Source organism: Calidris pugnax, unplaced genomic scaffold (assembly GCF_001431845.1).
Source record: "Calidris pugnax isolate Ruff unplaced genomic scaffold, ASM143184v1 scaffold44, whole genome shotgun sequence".
NCBI lineage: Eukaryota > Metazoa > Chordata > Aves > Charadriiformes > Scolopacidae > Calidris > Calidris pugnax.
In genome coordinates, this window is record NW_015094506.1 from 13743590 (window position 1) to 13770350 (window position 26761).

Sequence of the window (26761 nt, forward strand, 5' to 3'; positions counted from 1 at the left end):
GCGGGTGGGGGGGGGGGGAGGGGTGGGGGGGGGGGGGGGGGGGGGGGGGGGGGGGGGGGAGAGGGGGGGGGGGGGGGGGGGGGGGGGGGGGGGGGACGGACCTGGAGCCCCCCACTCGCTCTGGGAAAAACATCCCCGAGTTTCTCCTGGGAGGGCTGTGTCGGGCCCGGCCGCTCCGGGCCCCTCCGCCGTCGGCTCTGCCCTCCTTCCCCTGGGCGGGAGAGCCGCAACCCCTTAGGGTCAGTCCCCATCCCTTAACTGGCCTGCTGGCGTGAGCCTGGGAGGTAGGAGAGCATCAGTCTTCCAGCACGGGCAGGGGGGATGCTTCTTTTTCGGCTAGCCTTTAGCTTGAGCTGAACTTGAGTGCTTTTTGATTTATTTATTTATTTATTTTTTCCCTAGAAAAATGTTGAGGGTGACAGCTGTGGTCCCTGGGTTGGGTCTTGCAAAGTTTCTTTATGGGGACTTTGCCCCTCACTTTGTGCGTGCTTCCACACGCCAGGCATGCACACGTATGCACACATACACACCAGCTGCAAAAAGAAGAAAAAGAGTTATGTAATCATTTTAAGTGCTAGGTTGGCACTAGATTTTTTTTTAAGAGTAAAAAAGACTGCTTGGAGTGGAGTAACTTTGCTTGGACCCGGTGGAATTTGTAGTGGCTGAACCCGTCTAGCTAAGACCAAACAGAAGCAGATGACTGAAGTTTTGTCTCGGCAAGAAACTCAAAAGTCACTTGCAATTCCTTCCGTGCTTTGACTGGTGCTCTCCGCTGAAATTTAGTTCGTATTTGTGGGTACACAAGGGAAAATCTTTTCCAGAGGGAATATAATTGGACCCTAAAAAGTCGTGTAAAAATGTCCTGAGTTTTTTCCAAGGTTTGACTTTCAGTTTTCACATTCAATACACTGAAAGGTATTGTGGAGCGATCATATTTGTTGGGTTGTGTGAAAATATTAGCTCAGCATATGATATGGAATATAAATCAGAAAGCCTTTAACAGTCAATGTTTAAAAAATGGGATACTGGTTTAAAATTATTAATTTTGTAGGTTACTCATTAAACAGTGTATTTTGCTAATGTGTCTGGAAACAGGAAAACTTTGATGTACTTCTCAAGTGGCCATTTTATGTTCAGAAGATCTGGAAAGGTGGACATGAACTTTTACATGAAATTGCTTTTACAAAGAGCTGTAAATGTATTACTATTAAAAAGGAAGATTTGCTACTGCCATCAATTACCTGCATAACTGTGTTAAATCACAAAGCATAGTTCCACTCTAACAGTGAAACTGTTTCTCTTTTGGACATTTAAAATGTCTTCATACTAATTGCGTCAATTTCACTATGTTTGCTGATGTGACATTTTATTCCTCAGGAAAAGAAAGTCATAATCCCAAGCCTTAAATAGCTAATAAAAATTAAAATACCAAAGGAACCATTACCTTGAACATCTAGCACTTTCTTCTCGTTTCACTCTCTCTCCCCCTCCCTTTCCCCCTGAAAAAAAGAAATGAATAGCTTTAATGGCAGAGAGGTTTTGTGGCCCTAAGAAAGTGCTGAAAGTCTTCTGAAATGGGGGGTGGGTGGGTGTCAAGAACAAAGCAAACTACATAATTCTTATGAAGTGTTATTATCTATTCAAATATTTAAATTTCTGTGTATTTAACATCAGCTTTTGATAATGAATTTTGAGAATTAAACTTTGCTTATACAGTTAGTAAAAGGGTCTTTTAGTGTGACTGAAGAGCTATGTAATAACTCTCTTTTCATTATAATTATATCTTTGTGAACTCTTTTGAAACCATGAAAATGAAGCCAAGTGAGCTTAAAATCCTTGACTTTGTTTAGAGCAGTGGCTGGGGAGTCGGAACTTGAGGCTCATTACCTTGTCTTAGTTTGCCTACCTGTAAAGAGGGACCAAAAAGAGACATACATACATGTATACATTTAATCTCCTGCTTTGTTTGTTAGGTTTGCTGCTTGTCCACCACTTTGAGAAACTCAGATTTTTTGCTTTTTCACTGGAAGTTTTTTAATGACCATTTGCTACATGCAAATATAATTCCTGAGAGTTATAAGACAAGCAAATGAGGAACAAAATCTCTGTTTACAGGAGCAGGACATAAAGCTAAGTCAAGGCAACAAAGGTAGTTGGAAGAAGAGCCAGAAGGAAAAGGGAGGCGTTACAGTCATTTGCTCAGATAACAACATCACACCTCTGTGATTAGTGCTTGTCTTGCAGCATTGCCCAGAGGTCCCAGAGCAGGGCCCTGTTTCACAGTAGACTCTTCATATCCAGATCATAAAATGTCAGTCTCTACCTCTAAGAGCTCAGTGTTAAAACAAAGAGGTTACTCTAACTGTATCTGTGTGTGAGGTATTTGATCAAGAGGTGGGGATGTTTGCTGTGGTGCCACGAGCCTTTGGAGAAAGAAACTGAGATTAAACATCAGGAAGACAAAACCTGTGCTGAACTGGTTCCAGTATTTGAAAGATCTTCAGTCAGTATAATACCCTCTTGGGCCACTGAAATCTCAGTCATGCAAAGAGGCAGCACAGGGCCTGGGTAACCACTGGTTCATTGTAATCCCTAATTTGATTTCAGAGGAGCAGCCGCTAAGAATGTGGCCCCAACATATTTTACTGGGCCAGAAAGAGAATGAGTGATATCTTGGTATCTTTTTCTAGAGTTACGTAGAGTTTTTCTGCTATTGTTTGACCTCCTGTGACAACCAGAAATAATTGTAGTCCCCAGAGCACGTATGTGCTTGTCACTGTGTCCCTCAGAGAACAATAAATCCAAAAGGTAGCAAGGCCATGCCCCACCCACCTACAAATCCAAATGTGCTCAGCAGGGACAAGCTGTACCCTCTAAGGCAATAAAGGAAAACGGACGCTTTCCTGTAGGACTAAGCCTCTGTAACATGAATAAACTCAAGGGGATTTATTTTTATGCACATCTCTTAAAGATGCTATTTGGAAGTGTGAGGAATGCTCAGCTTACATCACACTTTGGAAGTGTGGTGTGAGGAAATGCTCAGCCAAAGACACAGTAAGAGAGAGGGCACTGAGTTCTTTGCAGATAAGCTCTACTATCGATCTAACACACTGTACTGCAGAGAGACAGAACAGCTCCCTATCCAAATATGAGCAACAAATACAAAGTGTATGTGCTTGCAGTGTTTATGTACCAGGGTTTCACATTGTATACGATTTCCTGGTTGCTAAATAGAACAGGAATCTATGGCCCATTGATTTTCAGTAAGATTAGGACTTCTCTGCTCCTGGGTGCTAGATTTGGTCACTTCTGAGAATGGGTCTTTAAGTTCATTTAAATAATTAAGACCTTACCCACCACCTCAGGGATATCTGGATCCATCATTGTCTTATCTGCCAAGCGATCTCACACTAAGAAAGCTGACTCCATTGTTATTTCTTTTTCATTGAGGCCACTTCCTTGGGTGTTTCATATACAACTTATCCAAACTTATTGAAAGTCTACTATTCCGTGCCAGTTTGTAGCCAGGGGAAGTAGCAGTCTTAAAGGTAAAGGGTACAGAGAATCTGTCTGCTTCACGTAGTTGTCCTTGATGCTATAGGGCTGTCCTGTTAGGCACAAATAGCTTAAGAAATACTTTTTGCCAGTGTAATTCATACAGGTCCTAAGTTTACCACAACCATTTATGTGCTCTGTTGACATACAACACATCTGAACCCACAGTTCTGTTTGATGGTGAAACACTCGTGTTACAAATCTGTTATTATTTAAATGTATTTCTTGCTTTTGCTCTTCCTTCCTGGTTTTTTTCCATCTTTTACTGTCAATGTCTCAGTGCCACAGCAGTTAGCATAGTGTTTCTGTATAGGAGACAAAGATCTACTTTGCCTACTCTTTATGTCTGCCTCTCTTTAATCAGCTCATCTCCGGTTCACAAGCAGAAAGAAAGACCATATCTATCCATTCATTTGTATGGATGTAGAGGGATTTCTTCCCGTCCTGACAGTCAGAGGCCCCTTCCCAGTGAGAGAAACATTAAATTATTCTCTCAGGTTTTATATTACTAGTGCAGGTTAATGAACTAGATTAGAGACTTCTCCTATCTGATGCTGACCTAGCATTACCATGTTCCCTCCCTTCCTCCCTCCCTCCAGTAGTTTCTCATTGTACCTAGTTAGCACAGTGATTTGAGTATTACTCTGAACATCTCAACTGCTCTACGGTTGAGTACGCTGCTGTACATTTTAAGCTTTGGTGAGGCAAAACTGAAAATACTCAGCATTTTGGTTTGGACTGGAAGATCAGCTGCTTATCTGAATGAACTGTGTATGACCCACGCTGTAAGTCTCATGGGATCATGTGAGATGTCCAATAATTTTCCTCTTGGATGAGCATGCCCGGAGAAAAGTCTACATGAAGCTATAAAGGTGCTTTTTGATTCAAGACTATCAGGCATTTGGTATGTATGTTGGAGGGGGTGGGTAAAAGCTTATTTAGAACCAGTGGTGCTGTCTGTGTTAAATTTTTTGATTGAAAAGATGGTGCTTGTTTTGTAATGGTGGAACAGAATCTTCTTATTTTTACTTTTCCTTGAGCATGAGATATATTAGTGAACTATCAAAGAAGAGGTTCCTTTTTGAGCCAGAGGTCATACATTAACATTTATTTTCTGGTCTGGCTTGTCAACTTTGTCTCAGGGGTCAAAATGGTTGCATACATTTTCTAATAATCTTTGTACATATTTGTTCACTTCACTTTCAGGAAGAGCTTTTTGTCTAGCAAAACACTAACCTTATTTCTAAAGAGTTAATTATCTACTATTCCAGGAGGGCAGACAGCAATTTCATTCCAAAGGAGCAAATAAAATGAGTAATAGATGTGTGTAATACTACACCATCTAAGAAAAGAGCATTACTTAGTTTAAGTTGAAGCTAATCTGAAACACTGGTATAATGTGGAGTCAGGCTGAGAAGATACAGTTCAGACAAAGAAACACATTTTCAGTAATACAGAAGAAAAATCTTGCTGGTCAATATTGATTTCCTGTTTTACATGAAAAATTAGCATTTTACATGCAGAGAAAAGACTGAAACACGCTGCTGTAATGTGTAATGATTTCAGCAGAGAGGTATAAGTTTTCAGAGATGGGGAATTTTAAAAAATTTTAATAACTTTAATAAACAGCAATAACCAGAGAGTAGTGCCTCTTGATTGAGCTATGAAGATATATACTTATGCTAGAAAATCTTATATTTTTGTTTTGGTTTTTTATATGATGAATAATAACAACTTAAAATTATGATCTTAAACATTATTATTTGCAAGCATTAACATCACACATGTACAAGCCTTAATTAGTTGGTCTAACTTCTATATTTAGTATGTAGATAAATCCTTATTAATGGTGACAGAAAGGATGATGCAAGATGAAGTTTTTGTTTGACTACACACTGAGTGAAGACCAGAATTGAATGCTGGGCATGTTGGTACCCAGTTGTATGTATAGGTAACTGAGCTATTATTGTCACTTCTATTGTTTCTCTTATATATTATGATACTCTCAAGATTGTGTCTTCTTCTGCAGTGTTACCATGCTAGCAATTCTCCAAGTATCACACAAGACACAATAGGTAAGAATTAAATGGTTTCAGGACAAACAGAAAGAAAGAGTGACCAACCGAATGGAATTAGATGAGAAAATAGATTACTAAATTTATTTGTGTAACAAAGGACAGAACCATCCTCTACAGAATGTAGGTATTAATCAAATAGAGTTGAATGTAATTTTCAGGTAGATAAGATACTACATTACAGACAAATGTCATGGAGAGCTCTGTGAAAATTTCTATCAAATCAGTTAGAGTCTGGTCTGTTTTTATAATCAACTCATCCATGCCTAGGTATCCCATTAGAAAAAATTGCTTAGAACTTCTGACTGTTGTATAGTTTTCATGCAAATCCTGGTGATGGCATTTACCTTCCAGGGTTGTAAATTTTCCACAGACTGGCAAAATTCTTGCAATAAAAATGAGAGTTTGTCCGAAATCATTTCTCATGCATATGTGTTACAAATCAATATAAAAGCCAATTAGTGATTTTGGAAGTCACATTTTTGGGGAAGCGTTGTTCAAAAGAAAAATTTTGAACACCTTTCTGGAAGTTGCCTCAAATGGGCACTGACTAGTCACCTTTTCCTGTCTCGACCTATCCAGAAATGCATTTAAGGTGCATGTGTTGTAATAGCGATAACGATACCAACTTGTTTGTGACCTCAGAAAACTGATAAGCATACTTAGATTTCCTTAGCTGTAATTTGGGTGATAATATTTACATGCCTCAGGAAAATAAGTAGGGCATGACTAGACAGTGTAAAATCTGTAGAAGTACAAAGTGTGAAAGCCAGTTAGTGGGAGAAGTATGAACAAAATATGGGAGTTCCTTGTTTCTAAGTTTTGTACAGTCCACTAGCACTGGCTGCCACGCAGAGTACCCTGTGGATTGTTTACGTTTGATTTCACGTGATTCACTGAGGAATTTTCAACAGTCTAAAATTTTTCATAATGTTAAAAATGGTTTGTGAGGAGGGTTGTGACATCACAGAAAGGTAAATAAATTTTAAAAGTACTGTGTGTGTCTTAACAGATATGAGGTGGTTTTGTGAGGTGAACATAAGGAAAGGAAGCTAAAATTCTTACCCACAAATCAGAAAGGAAGGTTTGTGCTGGTAATGATAATAAAGTTGTCATGTAATTATATTTTTGATACTCTAAAACCCAAGTCCTGCTATCATCATGTGGAGAGGACTAAAAGACACTAAACTTGAAAGAAAATTTTCCAGTGCAAGTTTAGCACACCTCTCAAATGCACATTATTTAAAGATGTGTTTTTCTTTCACCAACTTTTTCCTTTTTCATTTTCACTCCTGTCTGCCTGATTACATATTTGCCTCTGTCAATTTAAACTGTTTCACTTGTTGTTTAGACGGTTGTTAGATATACATTTTTTGAGCCTTAGCATTAGAAGCAGCCAGGCTACCAACTTATTTCTTATCTTGAAAGTGATGTAAACCTCTGCTTTCCTGGGCTGGGGTTGGTATTTTGGATTTATTTTGGTTTTGGTCACGTTCATTAGTCAGCTGCAGGATGTTGGTAGGAAGAAAGTATATTTATACAGAGGGTAGTATTTGCTGTGAATGAAATATATAAACATATTTTTTTCTATTTTGAGGCTCAAAACTGTTACTCTGATTAATTTGCTTTATTTATATTATTTATATATTCTCATTAATATACAGAATTCTGAGTTACGAATTTCTCATAGAAAATACAAATGGGTCTCTTGCATAGTACTAGATACTAATTTTATCGATCATTTATTACCACAAAACTAAAAAAGCTTAAAATAAATATGCAAAAGCATAACATTCTTGTGTTCAGGGACAAAATCAGGTTTCAAAAATGGAATAATCTATTAGACCAAGTTTTGTTTTGGTCAGATATAAATATGTTTACCTTACTTTAACTTGTAAGGATGTGTGACCTCAGTGAAATAATGTAGTTGAGTGAAGACTACTAATTTTTAAGTGAGTCTGCCCTTGGGTCTTGACCCTGTAATTTGCTGTGTGTTAATAGATTCCTTCATCCATGTGGAACACTTTACTTTGCTTTCCCAACCTCCTCCAGATTCAGAAGGATTATTTCTGCAGTGTAGTTTCCACTGTGAAAACACTTTTAAACTACAAATATTTTCAGAGCAACAGTTGGGACACTGTCTTGATGAGATAGAGTATGGCTCATTTGTCATAGGAAGTTATCAGATTCTGCTCACTTATCAAAGAGTGGCTTAATCATATTTATAAATATGGGATCATACGCCGATTTTCAGCTGCTCTTGTTTCTGTTGGCTTCATAATTGGTAAATTGATTTTCTGAACTGTTGTTTCACTTGGACATTACCTGTTGACAGACTTCCTCTGTACTGATTGCTAAGGCACTAAGTGTGCTTGTTTAACTTGATTATTGCCTGTAGCTCTCAGGGCCACTTTGTTGTTAGTATCCTCTTTTACCAAAAAGCTCTGTACAAATCCAGTTTTCCAACAAAAATATAGGATTGGTATTGACTTTACTGCACTTTCCCAGACTTCTGGTACTTTAAGGTCTAGGTAGATAACTTATCATGTTTGTTTTCCCATGAAGGGCCACTACAGGTGTCAAACAAAGATCCGATTTATATTTGGAACTGCACTTGTAGGTGGTCACAGTACTTACTTTTACTGACACTCATACTGTTCATAAGATTCAGGAACACAGTAAACACAAAAGTCAAGCTTCATCTTACTCAACTCAAGCCATGGAATATTTAGGTATCTAGTCATCTAGGTACTCTTTGTAGTTAATGGATACATCTAAACACCTCCAGAGGGCAATTCATTCAGCCTTAGACAGGCTTTCAGTATGGGATTAGTCACCCTTTTGGAGGTGCCTATCTTATGCCATGGATTACAGAGGAAGGTCAGAAAATTATCTTTGACTACACATCTACATCTTAAATAGCTTAAGGTAGATGACATGAGCTCCACCCTAGTCACTTTCAAAGGGAAGGTCTTCATGGAGCATGCCCAGGCTTTGTAGAGCACCTAATAAACCATCTTTTGTACCATTCATTTTATAAATTAAAAAGGCAATAGTGAATCGAGAGGTGAATTACAGGTGGGTAATGTATGATTAAGGGAGAACCATCCTAACAGTATGGATGTTTTCCTGCCCCTGCTACAAAATTCCTACATGATGTTGGGCAAGTCATGTAAACCGCAGTTTACAAAAGTGGTTACTCACTGCATGTTCCTCATTTGCTAATTCAGTGTCCAGTAATCTGTTTTCCACAAGGGCTAAGCTAAGGAAGTTATGGATGTCCTGCTTTGGACATGTCTATAGATACCAACTCAGTTAGCCAAAGTGTGAATGAACTTAAACGAGTAGATGGCTTTGACCTTAATCTTTTTGCGCTTTGGTTTGTAAAAGGGAATTCTCTCCCTACAAGAGCATGTGGAGAAAAATTCAGCAATGTGACAGCGTGTGAAGCAATTGAATATCTGGTGATAAAAGGTATATAGTAAAATATTAAATTAAAAAATATGTCTCCTATAAAGGATGGTACTGTACATAGGAAAGAAGAGGTAAAATGAACACATACTGACCAAACATAAGTAATAAGAGCTAGATTTGTGAAGGAGACTTTGGTACCTAAGAGAACCTTGAAAAACTTCTGACGTTCACAAAATTATGATTAAATCCTGAGGTAGTAACATTTTGACTGGCAGCACTCCCCAGCCACCTATACTCTCATTGTGTCTTACACCAGTCCTGAAAACCCTGCAGTTAGTGCCTCCCTCACACTGTACCAAAGTTAAAAGAAAAGGCAGTCTTTCAGCTTTTTGACCATGAGGTCCCATCCAATAGCCTTGTTCAGAGCATGTGCAACAACATACAAAGTGCAGCCAGGTGCCCTGGTGGACAGAAACACCACAGTGAGATGCCCACCCTGGCATCCTCACCATGTATTTGTCAGGAGAGTCCTGTTGGTTTTTTAAACTGAAATTTTCTCAGTATTTCCTGGTGAAGTTGTTCCGTTTTGTGGTGGATTATATAAGTTACAGTAACCCAAAGAAAGACAAGGATTCGTGTTGAAGGCTTCAGTGGGAGAACATGATCAGGATTTTAGTTGCTGTTCTAATATTGTAGTTTTTATGCAGTGAACATCGGAATGTAGTCTAATATTACCTAAGTCCTGTCCTTTTGTTCATGTTTCTGACTACTTTAGGTCAGTTCCTGCAGAACTTGCCAGTGTCAACAAATCACATTACTGAGAGTTGAACTCTTTCATGGCACTTTTTGTGGAAGTTTGCTTGTCCAAGAGGGAATTACAAATTTTGGCAGCGGGGAGGACACCTGAAAGTTGTAACACAGGCTCTGCAATGCCTCAGTACTTTCCGTGGCTCTGGCAAAACTGGGTATTGTTTCTTGTATGCATTCAAGCGAGGCAGGGGTGCAGTGTAAGGGAGAGAATGCACCTTGCTATGGATATGCTGAATCAATTTCATTTTCATTGAACTAAGTAAAATGGAAAATTTTGAGTGCTTGACTGCAAGTTAAGCATATTTCTTTCTGCTAAAACGTTTGTGCATGTTAGGCATATGTTCGGTATATAAATGCATATATGACAGTTTGATTGTTATGTGATCAAGTAATGCATATGTGTAGCACATAAGATATATTGTCACATATCTTATTATAGATCTATTCCATGTTATCTACATCTAGTGTACAATAACATGTATTATAAACCCCAAATTATAGTATATATGAACAATATGTGCAGAAATAGCCACTTCCGTAGATTGCATACATATGCATCTAATATTACAAAACTGAGTATCTGCAAAGGTTCTTTAGAAGTCAGAAACAACAAACAGAATGTGAACGTGTCATGGAAGAATGCTAAATATGTGCATTTCTCCAAACATTACAGAGTTGTTCACATGGCAGAAGGAAGTATGCCTTCATTCAGCTGTCGCTGTGGCATCCATTCAGTTTATGATGTGCCTTGTTAGAAATAAGCCATCTTTTTATCCTCCCTGAGCTATGAAGTCATCTGAATTGCTTATGTGTTTAAAGGATCCCCACCTGCAAAGACATTTGGATACATGAAATAAAGAAACATTGGATTAATTTGAATGTTGACTCAGTCTGACTTTCTGTGAACTAAAGACAGCAAGTAGTTTGCAGTGTCTTTCTGGTGTCACAAGAAAGACTTGATGTCACAACCTTCTTTGATAATCACTATCCTGCTGTAGATGCGTCTCGCAAAACTAGCCCCATTATTTCTTGGGCTTGCCTTGGTCTTTGGCCACAGACACCTGGCCTCATTCGGCTTCAACTGGCTCACTGCAGGTTTTTGGCCCACACCTGCTCTCAGTGTTCGACACAAATCCTTTGCCAGGGGTCACCATCTTTTCAGTTTTATCAATTTTTGAATGATTTCTTCCTAAAACTGTTAAATCATGTTCAAGTTGGTTTATCTTATATAGTTTAACAAGGCCTTTATCTTTATGGTGTAATTCATCATGACTCATATGGTTTGGAGATCAGTCAGACAAGCAGCTCAGCTCCAGTGGAAGGGTTGTGATGGAAAACTGACATGGCTATGAGCCCCTTCAGGTGGCCCCAGCTGGAAATTCATTATATGTACTCATTATCTCTTCTCTAGAACAGGTTTTGGGTTTAAGTCATGATCATTCAAGTATTTTAGGATCCACGTGGCTTTTAATCTGATTCATGGAATGTCTTTCCTCTGCAGTCAGCTTATTCATCTTCTCACAGCTAAAAGTTCTGTGTGTGTGCTACTGGACACTATTCACAGTATCCCTCTCTTGTCTAAACTTTCTTTTTTACATTAATCCAGTGAATTTCCCATTACTCTTGATCATTGTGATTCAGCATTAACCTTGCTTCCAGACAGCATTCCCTCCCTTTTTTGCCTTCCCTATCTCTATTGCTCAGCTGGCTAGAACTAGTTTTGCAAGCTCCTGTGCCCTCTTTAGCATATCCGTAGCTAGGGCAGAGCACAGTTGGTAAGGTTAATAATTTATTTCATTTCTTCAGTAGCTTCTTCAGAGAGTATGTGGTGATATATCAGAGACCCTATCAGCCTGTGCCTGACTAACTACATATTGAAGCACTCATTGATAAGCAATTTTAGAAAATTACTTGAAAGCATAAGCTGCACAAATCTCTTAGATTGTCAATGGACACTAAAATGCTTCATGTTTCTTTTTATAACATTTATATCCACTCTTCTTGTTAGCATAATTATGTATCTAGTACTCAATTTAGCTCTTTTGGGTGAAGATTTATGTAAGAGTCTACTTCATCATCTCATCTTTTTTTTTCCTTTCACCTCTTCAAATATTCTAAGTAATGGAACACATTTGTCACTGAATTGTCTTCCAGAAAGTTTGAGGGAAAAATCTGGGAAAAAAAAGAGAAAAAATAATCGATTATAAATGAGATCTTGACACAACCCTTTTTGAGGTGACATCTTCAATATAATTTAATGGAAGCAAATGAAAAGGGGAAGATCATATAGTGTAAATTCAAAGTGGGGTGGTTCAATCCCTGCAACTTTTATTGGAATAAATACAGAAAAATATTAAAGCCCATCCTGCCTTTCTTACTCCTCACTCAAACTAGGTTCAATGATATACAAATAAAGGTATTTTGAAAGATCATTTGATGTCAAAAAGAAAGGATGATGTTTGATGAGATAGCAAAACAGATGTAAAGGCTTGCTGTTGTACAAAGGGCAGGCCTAAGCCCCTTTTCCAAATTCCTGACTGCGCTCTCCTATTTGCTTTGTACTGGTACTATTCTCACCTGACACCATAGAACCCAACTCAGGGAGCACGATGAAAAAAGAAAAAAAGTGGGTTTTCCTTATTTTTTTTTTTTACCTTTTATTTAATTTTACCCCTTTTTCTTTGTTTTCCCTTATTTTCTTTTTCTTTTTTCCTTTATTTTCCTTTTTTATTTTTTAATTATTTTTTTCAGGGATAGCTAGCAGATCTGGCGCAAGCAAGGAGATGGGAATTCAAATAAACATCAGATTGCCTAAATTACTTAATGAAAACTTAAGTCATACAGTTTTTAACCTGTAAGACTAATTTAGCAGTAAAAATAGTATTTAAGATAATCACTTTCCTAAGGTAGTAATCATGTAAATAATCTATATTTTGGGGATGGGTCTGGGGAGTGTTGGGGAGTGTTTAACCAGAAGACATATGTACTGATTCCTACGATGTTCTTTTTCAGAATCACAAATTACAGTGTCCAAACTCTGAAATTCACCACAGGCTGCTGCTAGAGCAGTTGCAGAAGTAGTTCCAGTGGGTAGCTATTAGGAAAAGACTGTAAGGAAAAGAGATACTTTGCTGAGCCTTGGGGCTTGGGAAATTGGTGAAATGAAACCAAATCCATCTGGACTTTCTTTCCTTTCATTGTGAATGAGGTTAGCATCTGCCTCACGTGATGCCGCCAGCAGTAGAGTGGAGGTACACTGAACTGAGCCATGCACTGTGTATAAGGGTAAACTTACACCACTGGGTATAAGAAGGTACCCATCCCAAGCCTCCTTTAGCCCAGGGAGTACTGCAAAGGTGGCATGAAATCGTATTTCCTTGTCTTCATCTTGTTCCTTTATTGAACTTACCTTATTATCACTGGTCTCCGTATTGTGTGCTTTGTTAATGTTTTGGCAGTCCAGACCCAGCCTCAGAATGCTTTGTGTTTATTTCTGCACTGGGCAAGATGTCAACAAACCCAGGGGAGGGAAATAGTATACGTTTGCCTTTCAACAAAAGCTGAACTGAATTTCATAGAACAACAACAAAAATCGTGCTTTCAACCCTTGGAATTCCCCTTGATTCTTTGATCTCAAAAGCTCATAAACAGCCAGGGTATTTCTAAAAGGTAGTTATAAAAATTATAATGGGAGAAGTTAGTTAAACCAAATTTCTGTTAACTGTAACAGCAGCTCTGACTGTCATTTAGAATCCTATGTTCTAAATGCGTTATAAATGATTCTGCTTCCTCTGTATTATTGAAGGTGGTGGAATTTCCAAAACATTTTGTACTTTATTAATAGGACCACCATAAACCTTGTGTAGTTTAACCAGTGCTTAAATATGTGTAAGCACTTAAATAGACACAGGAACAATATTGAGAGTTGTATTTTTGCAATGTAGAAAAATTCTTGTGGTAGAGAAAAAATGTCGGTGGCACTTTCATTTGTCAACTAGTGCAAACTATCTACTGCCCAAAATCAAGATGTAGCATTTGTTATATTGCTATTCCTAACCTTGCATATTATTAACTCTGAGGAATTTGAAAATGCCTATCTTCCCATTCCCTCTGTCATGGTCTGAAGAATTATTACTACTGAATATGTCCATGTTTGGTTTGGCTCTGGAGTTTTTCCTGGACCTTCCATTCCTGTATCACAGCTGCTTCCTCAGTTGCAATATACACATCAAAGCATGTTTTGCCAGTAAAGCAAATTGTTAATGTTATTGTTGCTCATCTTGGAAAATATTTTGGTGGACAGCTAGCTCTCCTCTCTACTCAAACCTCCACTGTATCAGGCCACCACAAATACAGACCTGATATGAAGAATGTGTTACCTGTCATGGCATTCTGTTTGCACAGCACACTTGCTGATGTTGCTCACTGCAATTCCAAACATTTTTTTGACTAATACCCACTTACCAACCTTATGACTTTGAATATACAATGGTGAAACGATGATTTGTTTGACAGGAAGGCAGATTTAAAGCATAGATGTAATTTATAGAGAATGTATACCCTTAGGGGAAGACGAATAATTTCAGAGGTAAGACAGGGGAAAAGGGAAAAGGGCAGGGGCAGATGCAGTCCTCATCTGAATGGAGACTGCAGCCTTTGCACTTGCCTGTAGGTTAAGTGATTGGGAGTGTAAACATGGTATAGGGCACAGCTAGTAAGTGAAGGGGAGGAATTAGTAGCCTTTTGGTCACCTCTGCTGAAGATCTGCACTTGAGCTTTGCAAATGAGATTTTGCAAAACAGTATTGGCCACTGGAGCAATGACAAAGGGTTATGTCATTTTTCGATGGGGGGGCAGGAGGGTGTTCAGGATAATCCACCCTAATTGTCATTCTATCTAGTGAGCAAGGTGTGCAATTCCTCTTAGGTTGTCTTTTATTTCATTTTTTTTCTATTAGTGCAACATTCTGAGTTAGTACAATTTCTTGACTTCTTTTTCTGTGATGTATGAACTCTGCTATCCATCTACTTCTCAGACGATAGAATTATTACTGTCAGTTCTTATTGGTTCTTCCTATTGGCTGCTTTTATTCTTTTATATCTCTTTTAAGTAGTATCAGTTGTTTTTTTTTCCCTTTTTATTTTTCTTAGATATTTGTACCTATTCAGGCACCTATGTCCAAGAAGTACAGTTATTAGAATGAAGTCCATGACTTCCCATGTGATTTTTACAGAAGTCTGACTTTTCAAGACAGCAAGTATTCTGGTGTGAATGACCTATTTGCAATAAAATAATTATCTTACAGAACTTTCTTTTTAAAACCTTCACACCTTTCACGTTATTTATTCTATGACAGAATAGTACTATCCCATTCCAATTAAAAATTATTTAACCGAAATTTGTCATAGAGCACTAATATACTGTAAAATGATTGCATGAACAGAAATTTTCACCGTCATTGCTGAATTATAATTTACGCAATTTTGTACAGTAGCTAACTGAGGTGATGGCATTCCTCTGCAGAAAGGATTAAAGAACTAGTTATAGTTTTAAGTGCACAAATGATAATTGATATAGAACATAATTTTCAACAGCTGTTGCTAATTAAAATGTTTCATAAAGGCTTCCTCACAGTATGGGAATCTTGCTGAGTTAAAAATGTATGCATTTAAAAAGGAATTACAAAATGAACATAAACTTATACTAGGAGAAATGTGTTGTGTGTAGCTAGTTAAAATAGCCTTTGTTCGAATTATATTCTTGTTTCAAATATCTGAAATATTTCAATTAGAACATCCAAACTACTGTGTATTTGTGTATGTTTGAAAAATGCCACATGAATATCAAGACGTCTAATTTTCTATTATTTTTAATAAATGCCTATTTCTGTGAAGGAGGAAGCTTTATCACGGAGCAACATTAAATGGATACAGAAACAGATGGTAGAGAGAAATTGAAGTTATTTCTTTTGAAAGAATTATTTTGTTGTCACAAGTTCTGTGGTATTATTTACAAGTCTTCCTGCGATATCGGGATTAATTCTTATTACTATAGTTAAAGTACCAGCCCTGCCTTGCCATGATACTTTTTAGCTAGACATTGCCCTGCTTTTCATGCAATGCAGGAGGGAAAAGGACCAAGTTTCTGACATATCATGTATGGAATTTCTATCTCCTACATGATATGGACATTAACTGTGCCTCCATTAATATTGGGTTTTAGGGATAGTGAAGGGGAATGGGAATGCAGTCAGTTAATAGGCTGTCTTGAATCCTTAAGGCTTTGGAGTAATACCAGCTTCATTGGGTGAGAGAGCAGATACTTCCTCATTGCTGACCTTAGGAAACTCAGAAGCATGTAATCTACTTAGGCAGGAGGCATACCAAGTATAAGATTTGGCCTTTAATGCTCTCTGAAGAACTTTACAGAAGGTGACAGAAAGTTGAGAAAAAAGGTGGATTAAATGTGGAGAGCCTGAATAAACTTAGTGTGAACTTTTAATATGATCCATTTGTGCCTGAAAGGTTGAAATAGTTCTGACCTCAGCTTTCATATGGGCTGTGTATTCTTTATAGCTTTAATGTTTAAAATCACTGTCAAAAATCCATTTGGATCAAATTAAATTAGAGTTTATTCCAAGCAAAGGCTGCAACACATAGCACCAGTGCTTTACATTTTTGCAAATTTCACAGATAAAAATCCTACAGATACTAAATATGTTTTGATTGTTTCTTTCAGAACAATCTTCCACTGTCTCATATATGCTTTTATATATATACGGTAACGTGCTGAGATTTGGAAAAATAAATAAGAAAAGCAATATTATATTATCATTTCTAAATGAGTGTGGTGACTGGTAAACTAATTAGCCCTTATATACCCTCACATGTAAAATATCACTTGTATCAGAAAGTCTCAAATGACATGGAGCGTGTGTCCTACACTACAAATGCAGGTTTTTTGTATCAAGTAGGTGTCCCTGTAATATTTGCCTCTCCTTATTTCCAGCAAGTAAATATAATGAAAAGCCATCAAATTTCTTTGATAGGTCATTAAAGCTCAGATCTGAGACACAGAGATAACAAGGTTATTAGCAAATACTTAAATAAGGTGTGTGTTCTCTGGGGCACTTGCACATGAAGGAAACATTTTTGGGTGCAGAAGAAAGAGAAGACCATAGCACAAATACATACTTGCCAAAATACAAGTGGGCAGACTTGTGTGCTCCAGCAGCATGCTTAAAGACCATCCCTTGAAAACAGTGGATTATTAAATGCTTTTGTGGCAAATGTCTCTTGTTTTCCCAAGATGTTTTATGCCATTGTGTCACGCCATTTTCAAAAGAGAGCAAACAGCTCAGCAACTGAGCATGCTGCGCTGGGAGGCTGTTCCCCACTGTGCAGTGTGGTAGGCAGCAGATGAGGCACAGATGAGGCACACAGGGTAGTGCTGCACTGCTACTCTCCTGCAGTAGGCAGCAGGAGGGTTGTCTCTTAAAGCCTTTTTTCCCCCCGTTGTGTCTCTTAGCCACTTTTTGGTTTCTCCATTGCAGAAGTGAATTCTTCAGGGTGGTTTCTTGACATAATGTAGGGCTTTGTTTCTTAGAAGTTTAGAAGCCTTACTCTGGGGAGGTCAAGACAGCAGCATACCCACCTCAGATCTCTGGTAAGATGAGGACCCCATCACACCAGCCAGTCAATCATAAACCACAATTATCATCTGATTTGCTGCAGATTAAATTGTGCGTTAATATGTGCTATTAAGGGGGTTTATGATGTCAATAGGAGGCTGTTTGTAAATTATTGTTCTGTTGCTTTTTTTCCATTGCAAATGACACTTGTGTCATGTGGCCTTCTGGGTCTTCGCTGTGCTTAAATGTATTTATGCAAGTAGAACATTAAAAAAAAGATAGATGAAGAGAAGAAAAGATCTCAAAACTGAAAGTTTTTATTCATTTTCTACACTAAAATATACTAACTTACTTAGATCATCTGCTATCATAATACTAGAAACAAATCCTTCTCTTAAAATTAATTAATTACAGATTATGTGCCACTTGCAGATACAACGATAAAAGGAAGAAGGGTGACATTATTACACTAAGTACAAGAATATTCCAACCTATAAGCTAACAGATACAACTTTATGACATCTGATTAACAGTCATTTAATTCATACATAATAAGTAAAAGCTCTTCCACCTCTGAAAAATAAGATTTTAAAACATGATTTCTGTAATAAATTGGTGCAAAAAATGACTCAGCTATTTCACACAAATCGGTTTCCAGCATACTCTTTGATGTCAAATTTATAAATTATTGTTGTATACATTTTCAAGCAAAGGATTAATATATTTCTTTGTGTGCCATTTTTTTTCACCTGCAGATTTTTTTATTCTGTATAAATTATTTCAATGACTGGGAGGACACAATTAATAAAATTTTTGATCATGAATGTATTCTCAAGTTTTAAATTCCTTTCCTAATACAAAAACTTTCACGATCGTGTTGACTTAAAATTGGTTCAATTGGTCAGACTGACTTAAAATTTGTAAAATATTAAACAATAGCGTGAGCAAGGGGTTCACAAAAATATCTTGGCTTTGAAATTTTCTAGCCATTATCCAGGTATTTCTGTGTTACTCAATTTGATTAGTTCTTTGGGGACAGTACGTCAAGAAATCTGGGAATGCTGAGAAAGGAATTCCATTTTATTTTCCTGTGTAAGTCTAAAAAGAATTTGTTACAGTGAAGGGAGAGGAGAGTTTTATCTGTGTTTTTTTCTCAACGAAGTCAAAATATTCTTTTAATGTTAATGATATGTCAGAAACAGTATATTTATCTGCTAATAATATGATACGTAAGTGATCTATTCCCAACAGAATGTTTGCTGAAATTAGTAAGGAAAAATGAATATCTTTTAGATGTGTAGGTGAAATTCTAAAAATTATGGGGGGAACCCTTTATTTGATTGGCATGATTGGTTGTAAAACAATATGTTGCATAATTAGGAAGAATGTTAAAATTTTCAGGAAGGCAAAGAATTGTTTCATATGTATGTTTTTGTGCCAGACATCTCTTAGAGTTAGTGAATATCAAAAGTGTCGCTTCCAGCTATCTCATATTTTGACTGTGCAACATACGTGCATGTTTTTGTTTTGTCTATACGTTGCTGGAATGTATTACTTTTCTTCCCCTAGGCCTGAATAATAAATTAATGAAGTGTATATCTGACACGCAACAATCAGCCTGTGCTGACACAATCAAGACTTTGTGTGAGGTCTATAACATGATTAGAATGGGTTTTTTGGGTCATTATGAAGAGAAGCAAAGAGTAGAAGGCAAGAAACTAGTAATGACAACAAACAAGCGAAAAAGATTGGAAATACACTTTTGACAATACTTAAGTTTGAATTCTTATCTATTCCCGAGCAAGAAGTGACTTTGCAAAAAAAGATAGACCTGCATGTTCTTGTTATCATCAAGGCTTTAATATCACAGATGGATAGACAGAACATTTCAGCGATTGAAATCAAAGAAACAGAATTCAAGCCAGGACTGAATGCTTTAAAGCCTGCTTACAGCAACAGCAATAAACTTTTGAAAAAAATGAAGAAGTTGCCTAGCTAGTTTAAAGAAGCTGCTACTGAAACTGTTTTTCAAGAAGGCCAGACGTTCAAACTGGAACAACATCTTAGCTACTGCAGACTCATTAATTTATAGGTTATTAAAAATGACAGTTCTTTTGCTTTCTTTACAAAACTGCTGGATGTCAAGGACAACAAATCAGTAAATATAAGAAGCTTGCCTCTTCATTCAAATGACCATGTAAAAGCAGATCTTGTTGCTAATTATTGTTATTTTTAATATTACATCATAGGGAAAAAAAAGAATCACTGTCAATGAACGGCATTTATTCAAGACAAGGAGTTACAAACTGCATTATATCTTCCATACTATTGAAATGACTTAATGGATTTCCTTATAAATGACAGTAATAAATTGAACAGTGGAGTAGTAAGCATCTAAATAAGCTATGAAATTGTAATACAAGGTCCTGAGTTCAGTTATCTTTATTAAATCTACTTCTGTCTGAACAATTCTTCTTCCACTTCTTTCAGACAATAAACCAGAACCTAACTGGATTCTCTCACCTGTATTTAGCTACCTGAAAATGAGCTATTTAGTTGAAGGTGACCATATAGGTCTTTGTAAGTAATGAAAGAGAGAAATAGCTTCATTTGTCCCAATGATCATAGATGATTAAGGTTGTGGTGACTTTCTCCTTGAAGGTCCACTCTCCTCCCATGACAAGGAGCAGCTTTGATGGTAAATTTATATTGTAATCCTGACTTCCAGATGCCTAAGTGAGATGATTTTCACTTCGTATGTGCAGAATCTGCTCCCCCCTTTCCATGAGGAAAGCACAGCTTAAAGACAGGTATTTCCAAGTATTAGCATCTTCTTGCATCCTGAAAGCAAGTCTTTAATAACTGTTATGCTGTGACTGACACCCTGAACCTTCATTTTTGTTTGGCACTACCTGAATTAACTATGATTAAAGAGTTATTCTCTAAATTTTACTTAAAAGATCCATAGTAGGCCACACCAGTTTACCATTTTTTAGTGTCAGATACTAAAGAACACTTTTAACTTTTTAGAAGATATTAGAATTCCACAGCACTGTGAGACTATAAATGACTTGCTAATTCTTTTCGATTAAAAAGAAAGATCAAAAATTTAGTGAAGCTAGTGAATAAAAATGAAGATAATATATGTTGTAACAAACACATGGAAAAAAATAATGAAAGAATTTTGACTTTACAGTTGTGTTTTGATCCAAGTATTACAGTGATGTTCAGAATCCCTTTTTTTAAATTCTCTTCTTTTCTGTAAAAGGTGACAATATAATTACAAGGTGTATGTTACATACACTATACATACATATACATTTTTATATTTTCATGTGTAAGCTACTGGAGTTCTTTTTGTACTTGCATGTGCATACATTATCCATTCATGCAGTTCTACTACTAGTTATGGACCTCAGTATGTTAAATATGCTATAGACAAAGTAAAGAAGAATCCTTCCCAAAAAATCTCAAAGTAAAGTCTGGGTAAACAGGTGCAATGTAACAGAAGAAATAACAGGGGGTGATAAACAGCTAAAAATTGATTGAAAACAGTAATTTTAAAATGTTATTTTATACCCATGCTGCTTGCAGAGATCCTGTAGAGATTGCTTTACAATAAATAATGTATTTCCATCAGAAGCTTGTTTAACTCCTGCTGAAGACTGTGGGAAGTCCATGTAAAAAATGGGTATAGCAAACATATTTATCAGTACACTAATACTATGGAGTATCTAGGGGGTTTCAAATTTATCTGAAGATTTACTAATATCACAGAGAGAAACGGTCTTCACAGGAAAGTGTTAAAGGAGCCAAGAAGAAAAGAATGAGTAAGCTTCTGCTTAACTCATGGAATCTGGTATGCACTGAAAATAGTGACTAGGAGAAAGTATGGCAATCAACCAAAAACAAGAATGAGAAAAAAACAGGAGGAGTTTTAATGTACAAAGAAATTGCATGAGACTCTTAGAAGAATGCTAAAAGACTGAGGTAACACTCAGGAAAGACACAATGAATTTACTGGCTCAGAGTCCCAATCTGGTATTTCTTATATTTTTATGCTTTTTTTTTTTTTTTCTCAGTACTTCTATAAATTGAGATTCAATGACTGGTAATATGCTTTTATTCCTAGGTCAGTTATTTAGAGATCAGTAGTGACCATGGTTTGAGACATCGTATTTTTGATAATTCATTTTGCATAACTGTAGTTTATATTTTTTTCTTTTTATAGCTGTAGTGTAAAACAAATACTGAGTTATTTGACAGTCGCAGCTGACTTATGTTGCAATTGTCTGTTTATGTAAGTTTCATTTAACTACCAATCTGTCAACAGACAAAAATATTTCAATAGCATCCTGTATGCTGTAAACCTAAAAATCCAGGTACTAATTTTTTAGCACATGACATACCTAACAGTAATGACATTTAATCTGATACCACCATTCATTCCCTCCCCTCTGTTTAAACTTGAATATTTCTGGGGGTTTGTACCATTTTGCCATTTTGTATGTCTGTGACATATGCTTTCCTATTTTGAGAAGTAGTCTTTTAAACATCAGTTTTAAAAATAATTACTGTAAAATGCTAGTGTGTAAGAGGGAGCTATTGAAGTGGGAAAATGATGTCATCACTCAGAGTAATCTACCAAAACACAGATTTTACAGAGGAATGTTCCAAGACCTGGAGCAATGTAGTTGGACTGAGCTATCCTGTGTGATGATACTAATAAACTCACTCTTGTAGGTTTTATTAGTATTCATTTGCAGTCTCCTGTCTTTTAAGGATTATTGCCTCCTGGTCAGAGTGGCACCTAGAGCTGAGTCAATCATAGTTCAATTTATTGGATTACAGTTTGTCTCTCGTGTTGCATGGTAAATAAGGAAAAGAAACAAGTTGGATTACTTTAATAATCGTACAGTGTAATCCTAATTAAGCCAAGTAAAACTCCTTTCCTACTACATCTCAAAAGACTAGAAAAGTGCTGTGAATAAGCAGTTCCAGATAGAACCAAACATGGTATTGAGCCCTTAGAATACTGTCTGAATTGTCATTTTAATTTTCCAGCTTTCTCTGTCAGACTGGGTTAAAGCTCATTCACTTAAAGAAACTCGAAGTGATACTAGAAAATCCAAAAACATGCATTTTTCCTCAGCAAATTTATTGGTTTATCGTTTTAGACAAGAGGCCAAATCACCAGGTCTTGTCAAGCAGCAAATTATATATGTGGAGGCTAGAGCAGAGGAATAATCTGGACAGGTTCCACAAGGCCACTCTGCCCATGGCAGTCCAGGTCTACTCAGATGGGGAAGAAGAGTTCACTGTAAAGTGAACTTCTACTTTTGGTTAGCTGAATCACTGTCTGGGCTCTACTGTTTGTATTGATTAGACAGTTACAGTAGCCATAATGAGATCGTAGACACCTGAACTTAGGTATCTCAATATATAAGAAGGTACCAGCTACTCATGCCAGCTTAATACCACATTCATTGGAATTCATAAATAAATAAAAACAAATTTTAAACTTTTTACATTTTCTGGCATTTCTGTATCATTGCAAAGGTTATAAAATATGTATGTTATAGGGACTAAATATGTATTCTCTCACAGCTGGTATTCTCTCATGACTTGCAGGCTGTTTGTACTTCAGGAAAAGCAAAACATTTCTTGAGACTTGTTAGTGGAAAATCACGGTGGAAAACAATGGTGTTTATGTTTGTATAGGTGCAGGTGCGGAAAAAGAGCTATAGATTTATCCTATCATCAAGTTCTTTTAACTTAGCTGTGTTCAGTCATCTTTCTCAGTCCATCTATGTTTAGTGCTTGCACAGTGTTTGAAGGCATGATTCTTCCCTTCAGAAGCTTCAGTTTTATTAAGAGCTTACAAAAGTTTGCACAATGTCTGGGTGATGAGAACAGATATGCAGATCTGAAAGTTATGTTATCCTAGGACAGTCTGGAAATGTAATGCAGATTGCCAAACTTTATCACTTATTGTTAATACACACTTACTATGTGTACAAAAACTAAATTTGAGAAAAGATACTTTGTGTGAGATTCACATTCATCTGGTCTAGTAATAATAGTAAAGCAGTAGCTGAAATGGATGTGTTTTTCTGTTACTTAATCCAAAGGTATTTCTTCATGTAGTTTAAACAAGTATATTGCCTTGTACAATAATATGAGAATTTTTCAATGTGGTAGTCATATCAGAATTATAGTTATTATTCATACATTCTGTGCCATTGATATGTAATTTGTATTTGGTCTGTTGTTTTGCAGGTCTCCCAACAAGGACATGGCTTCAAATGAAAGAGAGATTGTGGTTTGGGTTTGCCAGGAAGAAAAGATTGTATGTGGTCTGACAAAGCGCACAACCTGCGCAGAAGTGGTTCAAGCCCTGCTTGAGGAACATCAGGCAACATCTGGAGACAAAAAGGTCCTTTTTGGAAAACCTAGTGATTATTGCATTGTAGAAAAATGGAGAGGCTCAGAGCGAGTACTTCCTCCCTTGACAAAGATTCTGAGACTTTGGAAGGACTGGGGAGAAGAGCAGTCTAATTTGCACTTTGTGTTGGTAAAGTCGGATGCTTTCCTCTCATTTCCATTGTGGAAGACAGCTGAAGCTAAGGTAGTACAAAATGTAGAAAAACAGTGGGAACTCAGTCCAGCAAATTACATGAAGATGTTGCCAATAGACAAACAAAAGAAAATTGTCAGGAAGACTTTCCGGAAACTGGCCAAGCTTAAACAGGACAGTGTTCAGCAAGAGAGAGATAATATGGAGACACTGATTCATTTGATCATTTCTCAAGATCATACTATTCATCAACAAGTTCTTAGAATGAAGGAACTAGATATGGAAATTGAAAAATGTGAGGCAAAATTCCATCTAGATCGTGTGGCCAATGATGGAGAAAATTATGTGCAGGACTCCTATTTAATGATCAATCCAGGTGAGGCTGAGCAGCAAGGGAGTAGGCCAGATGATCAAAAAGAGATGCATGACTATTTGAGCAAAAGTGAGGGAATTTTACAGGTTGAAGAGAGACTGAAACATCATAAACAATTAATAGAGAAACTGTGTACTGAAATTGAAAGAGAAGTACATGGTATATGCGCAGGAAAATATGGGGACGATGTTCACACAGAAGGAGCTGCTGATGCTGAACTGGAAAACTCAAATTTGGAAAGTGTAAAATATGAGCTGGAAAAAAGTATGAAAGATGGTCTGAGAATCAACTCGTACCTGAGCTGCATTCAGAAAGAACTTACATACAGAGACTCATTGCTTCAAAAGAAGGAAAAAGAATATGAACTTCTTACAGAAGAATTTAATTTACTACATGTTAAAGACAACATTGAAACTAGGCTTCCATCACATGAAGAGCCATCCAAGAGCAGTGGCATCACTGGTGACAGCATTGCTGTGCCTGACTTTGTTCATAGAGTGACTAATCTGGACATAAATGATACAGACTCTGACACTGGAATCAGCTCTACACACAGTCAGGACTCTGAAATAACTTCGGGCGACACGGTACTGTTGTCAACATAGTTGAAAACAGTCTTGCATTTGTGAAAAGTCATATTTTGGAGGATATTTATAAGAATTAGTAAACCTTGTTGTCTTGAGAGTTCAGCTCTTCAAGGTGTTAAAACTGTGGCACCGCTTCAACAAAATCATCATGTCTATTTATGTGCTTAATAATATACTTGTGCTTAAATGCATGGTCAATCTCATGGGTTAACTACTAATAGGTGCAAGGTTGTTGGCTTTGCTAAATCAGGTCAGGCTGTTTAGACCCTGTAATACTGATAGTCAGTGAAACAAGAATCGTGACTGGCTTGGACCAAATGTCTGGATATTTGATATCCCCTAATCTTTGGGTCCATTCCTTCAACTCTGTAGTTTTTTAGGAATGTGAATTAGAGATTAGACCAAAGTAGACAGAGAGCTTGATTTTCTGCTCTGTTACGTTAGCCTTATTCTGCTGAAGTTTCCCTGCCATGAAGCTGCTGTAAAGGAATATGTAATTGAGTATGTAATCTGCTAAAAAATAGTTTTTATGATATTATAGGACAAAAAAATGCAATTGCATTTATGCTGTATATTTAAATTTAGTTTTCAGTTATCAGGATGATCTTTTCAAAAACACCTAAGTCTCACTTTAAAAATCAACCTTACACACATAGGTCTTTAATTTCCATTCTCTTCCAGCAGCATTTAACTGCCTCTAAGATCCTTAAAACCACCACTTATCTGCTGTTACCCTGTAGTTGCCCCAAAGATGCTTAAGTCTACATAGTTTCTGCCAGCGGGCATGTCAGAACTGCCTACATCCTGCCTGTGTGAGACACTCAAATCGCAAGCTCACACCTAACCCCGGGGGCATTTTCAGCAAGGCTTTCTCCTGCCTATCTCGCCAGTCAGATCCAGTGTCTTAGGCCTCCTCAGATCATGACTACCAAATAAAGCATAACAGAAAGGACAGGCAAGAACCAGGCATTTTTGGCTTTGGCTAGACACTGATTCCTAATAGCCAGATAGTTACCATTTTTAAATAGCAGGTAGGTGTCGAATCCTGTCTCATGCTGTTTTGAAGCACAAATATGGACCTGTAAATCCTACTTCCTCGGTGAGGACTTTGGGATACAGCTAATGTTGATTCATTTTGTACAGCTAATTAAATATTGGGCCCTGGGGAAAAAAAAAAAAAACAAAACCAAGAAGGAATGCAAAACATGAGAATTTTACAACTATGTAGTTAAGTCGAATGATTTAACTTAGGATGTAACAGTTGATCTCAAATCCTTCTCCAGCGTGTTGCTGTGAATCCAAAGTGAGGGTTTAGAACTGGCGTGTTCTCCTCAGTTACCAAACAAGATTTCTCACTCTGAGCTAGACACTTTACTAACAGGAAGAACATGAGTAATTTCTGAGTTGCCATGTTTATATTTTGAGGAGCAATCTGTTTAATGCTTTTGATTAAATGAATTGTATGGAGAAATTGTTACAGTGTTTCTAAACAAAGTTCAGCTCCAGCAAAATTCAAACACATCCTGGAATTAAAAGCCTACAAGAACAATGAACAGACAGTACCTAGAAGGTATAAATGTAAAATACTTTCAAATACACTGCTTTGCTTTTTTGTATTTTTCTTAAGTGTCTGTCAACTATCTGTTTTCTAGAATGACCAAAGTGCTATGACTGCTGATAAGCACATATTTGATGCAGAAAGAAGTTAAAAAAAAAAAAAAAAAAAAAAAAAAAAAAAAA

At 37.0% G+C, this 26761-nt stretch overlaps 1 protein-coding gene across 2 annotated transcripts in view; it reads left to right on the top strand.

The window, feature by feature from the left end:
• Window positions 1-26761, top strand: part of RASSF9 (Ras association (RalGDS/AF-6) domain family (N-terminal) member 9) — a 27979-nt gene extending 1218 nt beyond the window's left edge. For both annotated transcript variants that reach the window (XM_014964317.1, XM_014964318.1), the window contains exon 2: window positions 23764-26761. In XM_014964317.1, coding sequence (XP_014819803.1) covers window positions 23764-25039 — 1276 coding nt within the window. In that variant the 3' untranslated portion in view covers window positions 25040-26761. The remainder of the gene's footprint in view (window positions 1-23763) is intronic.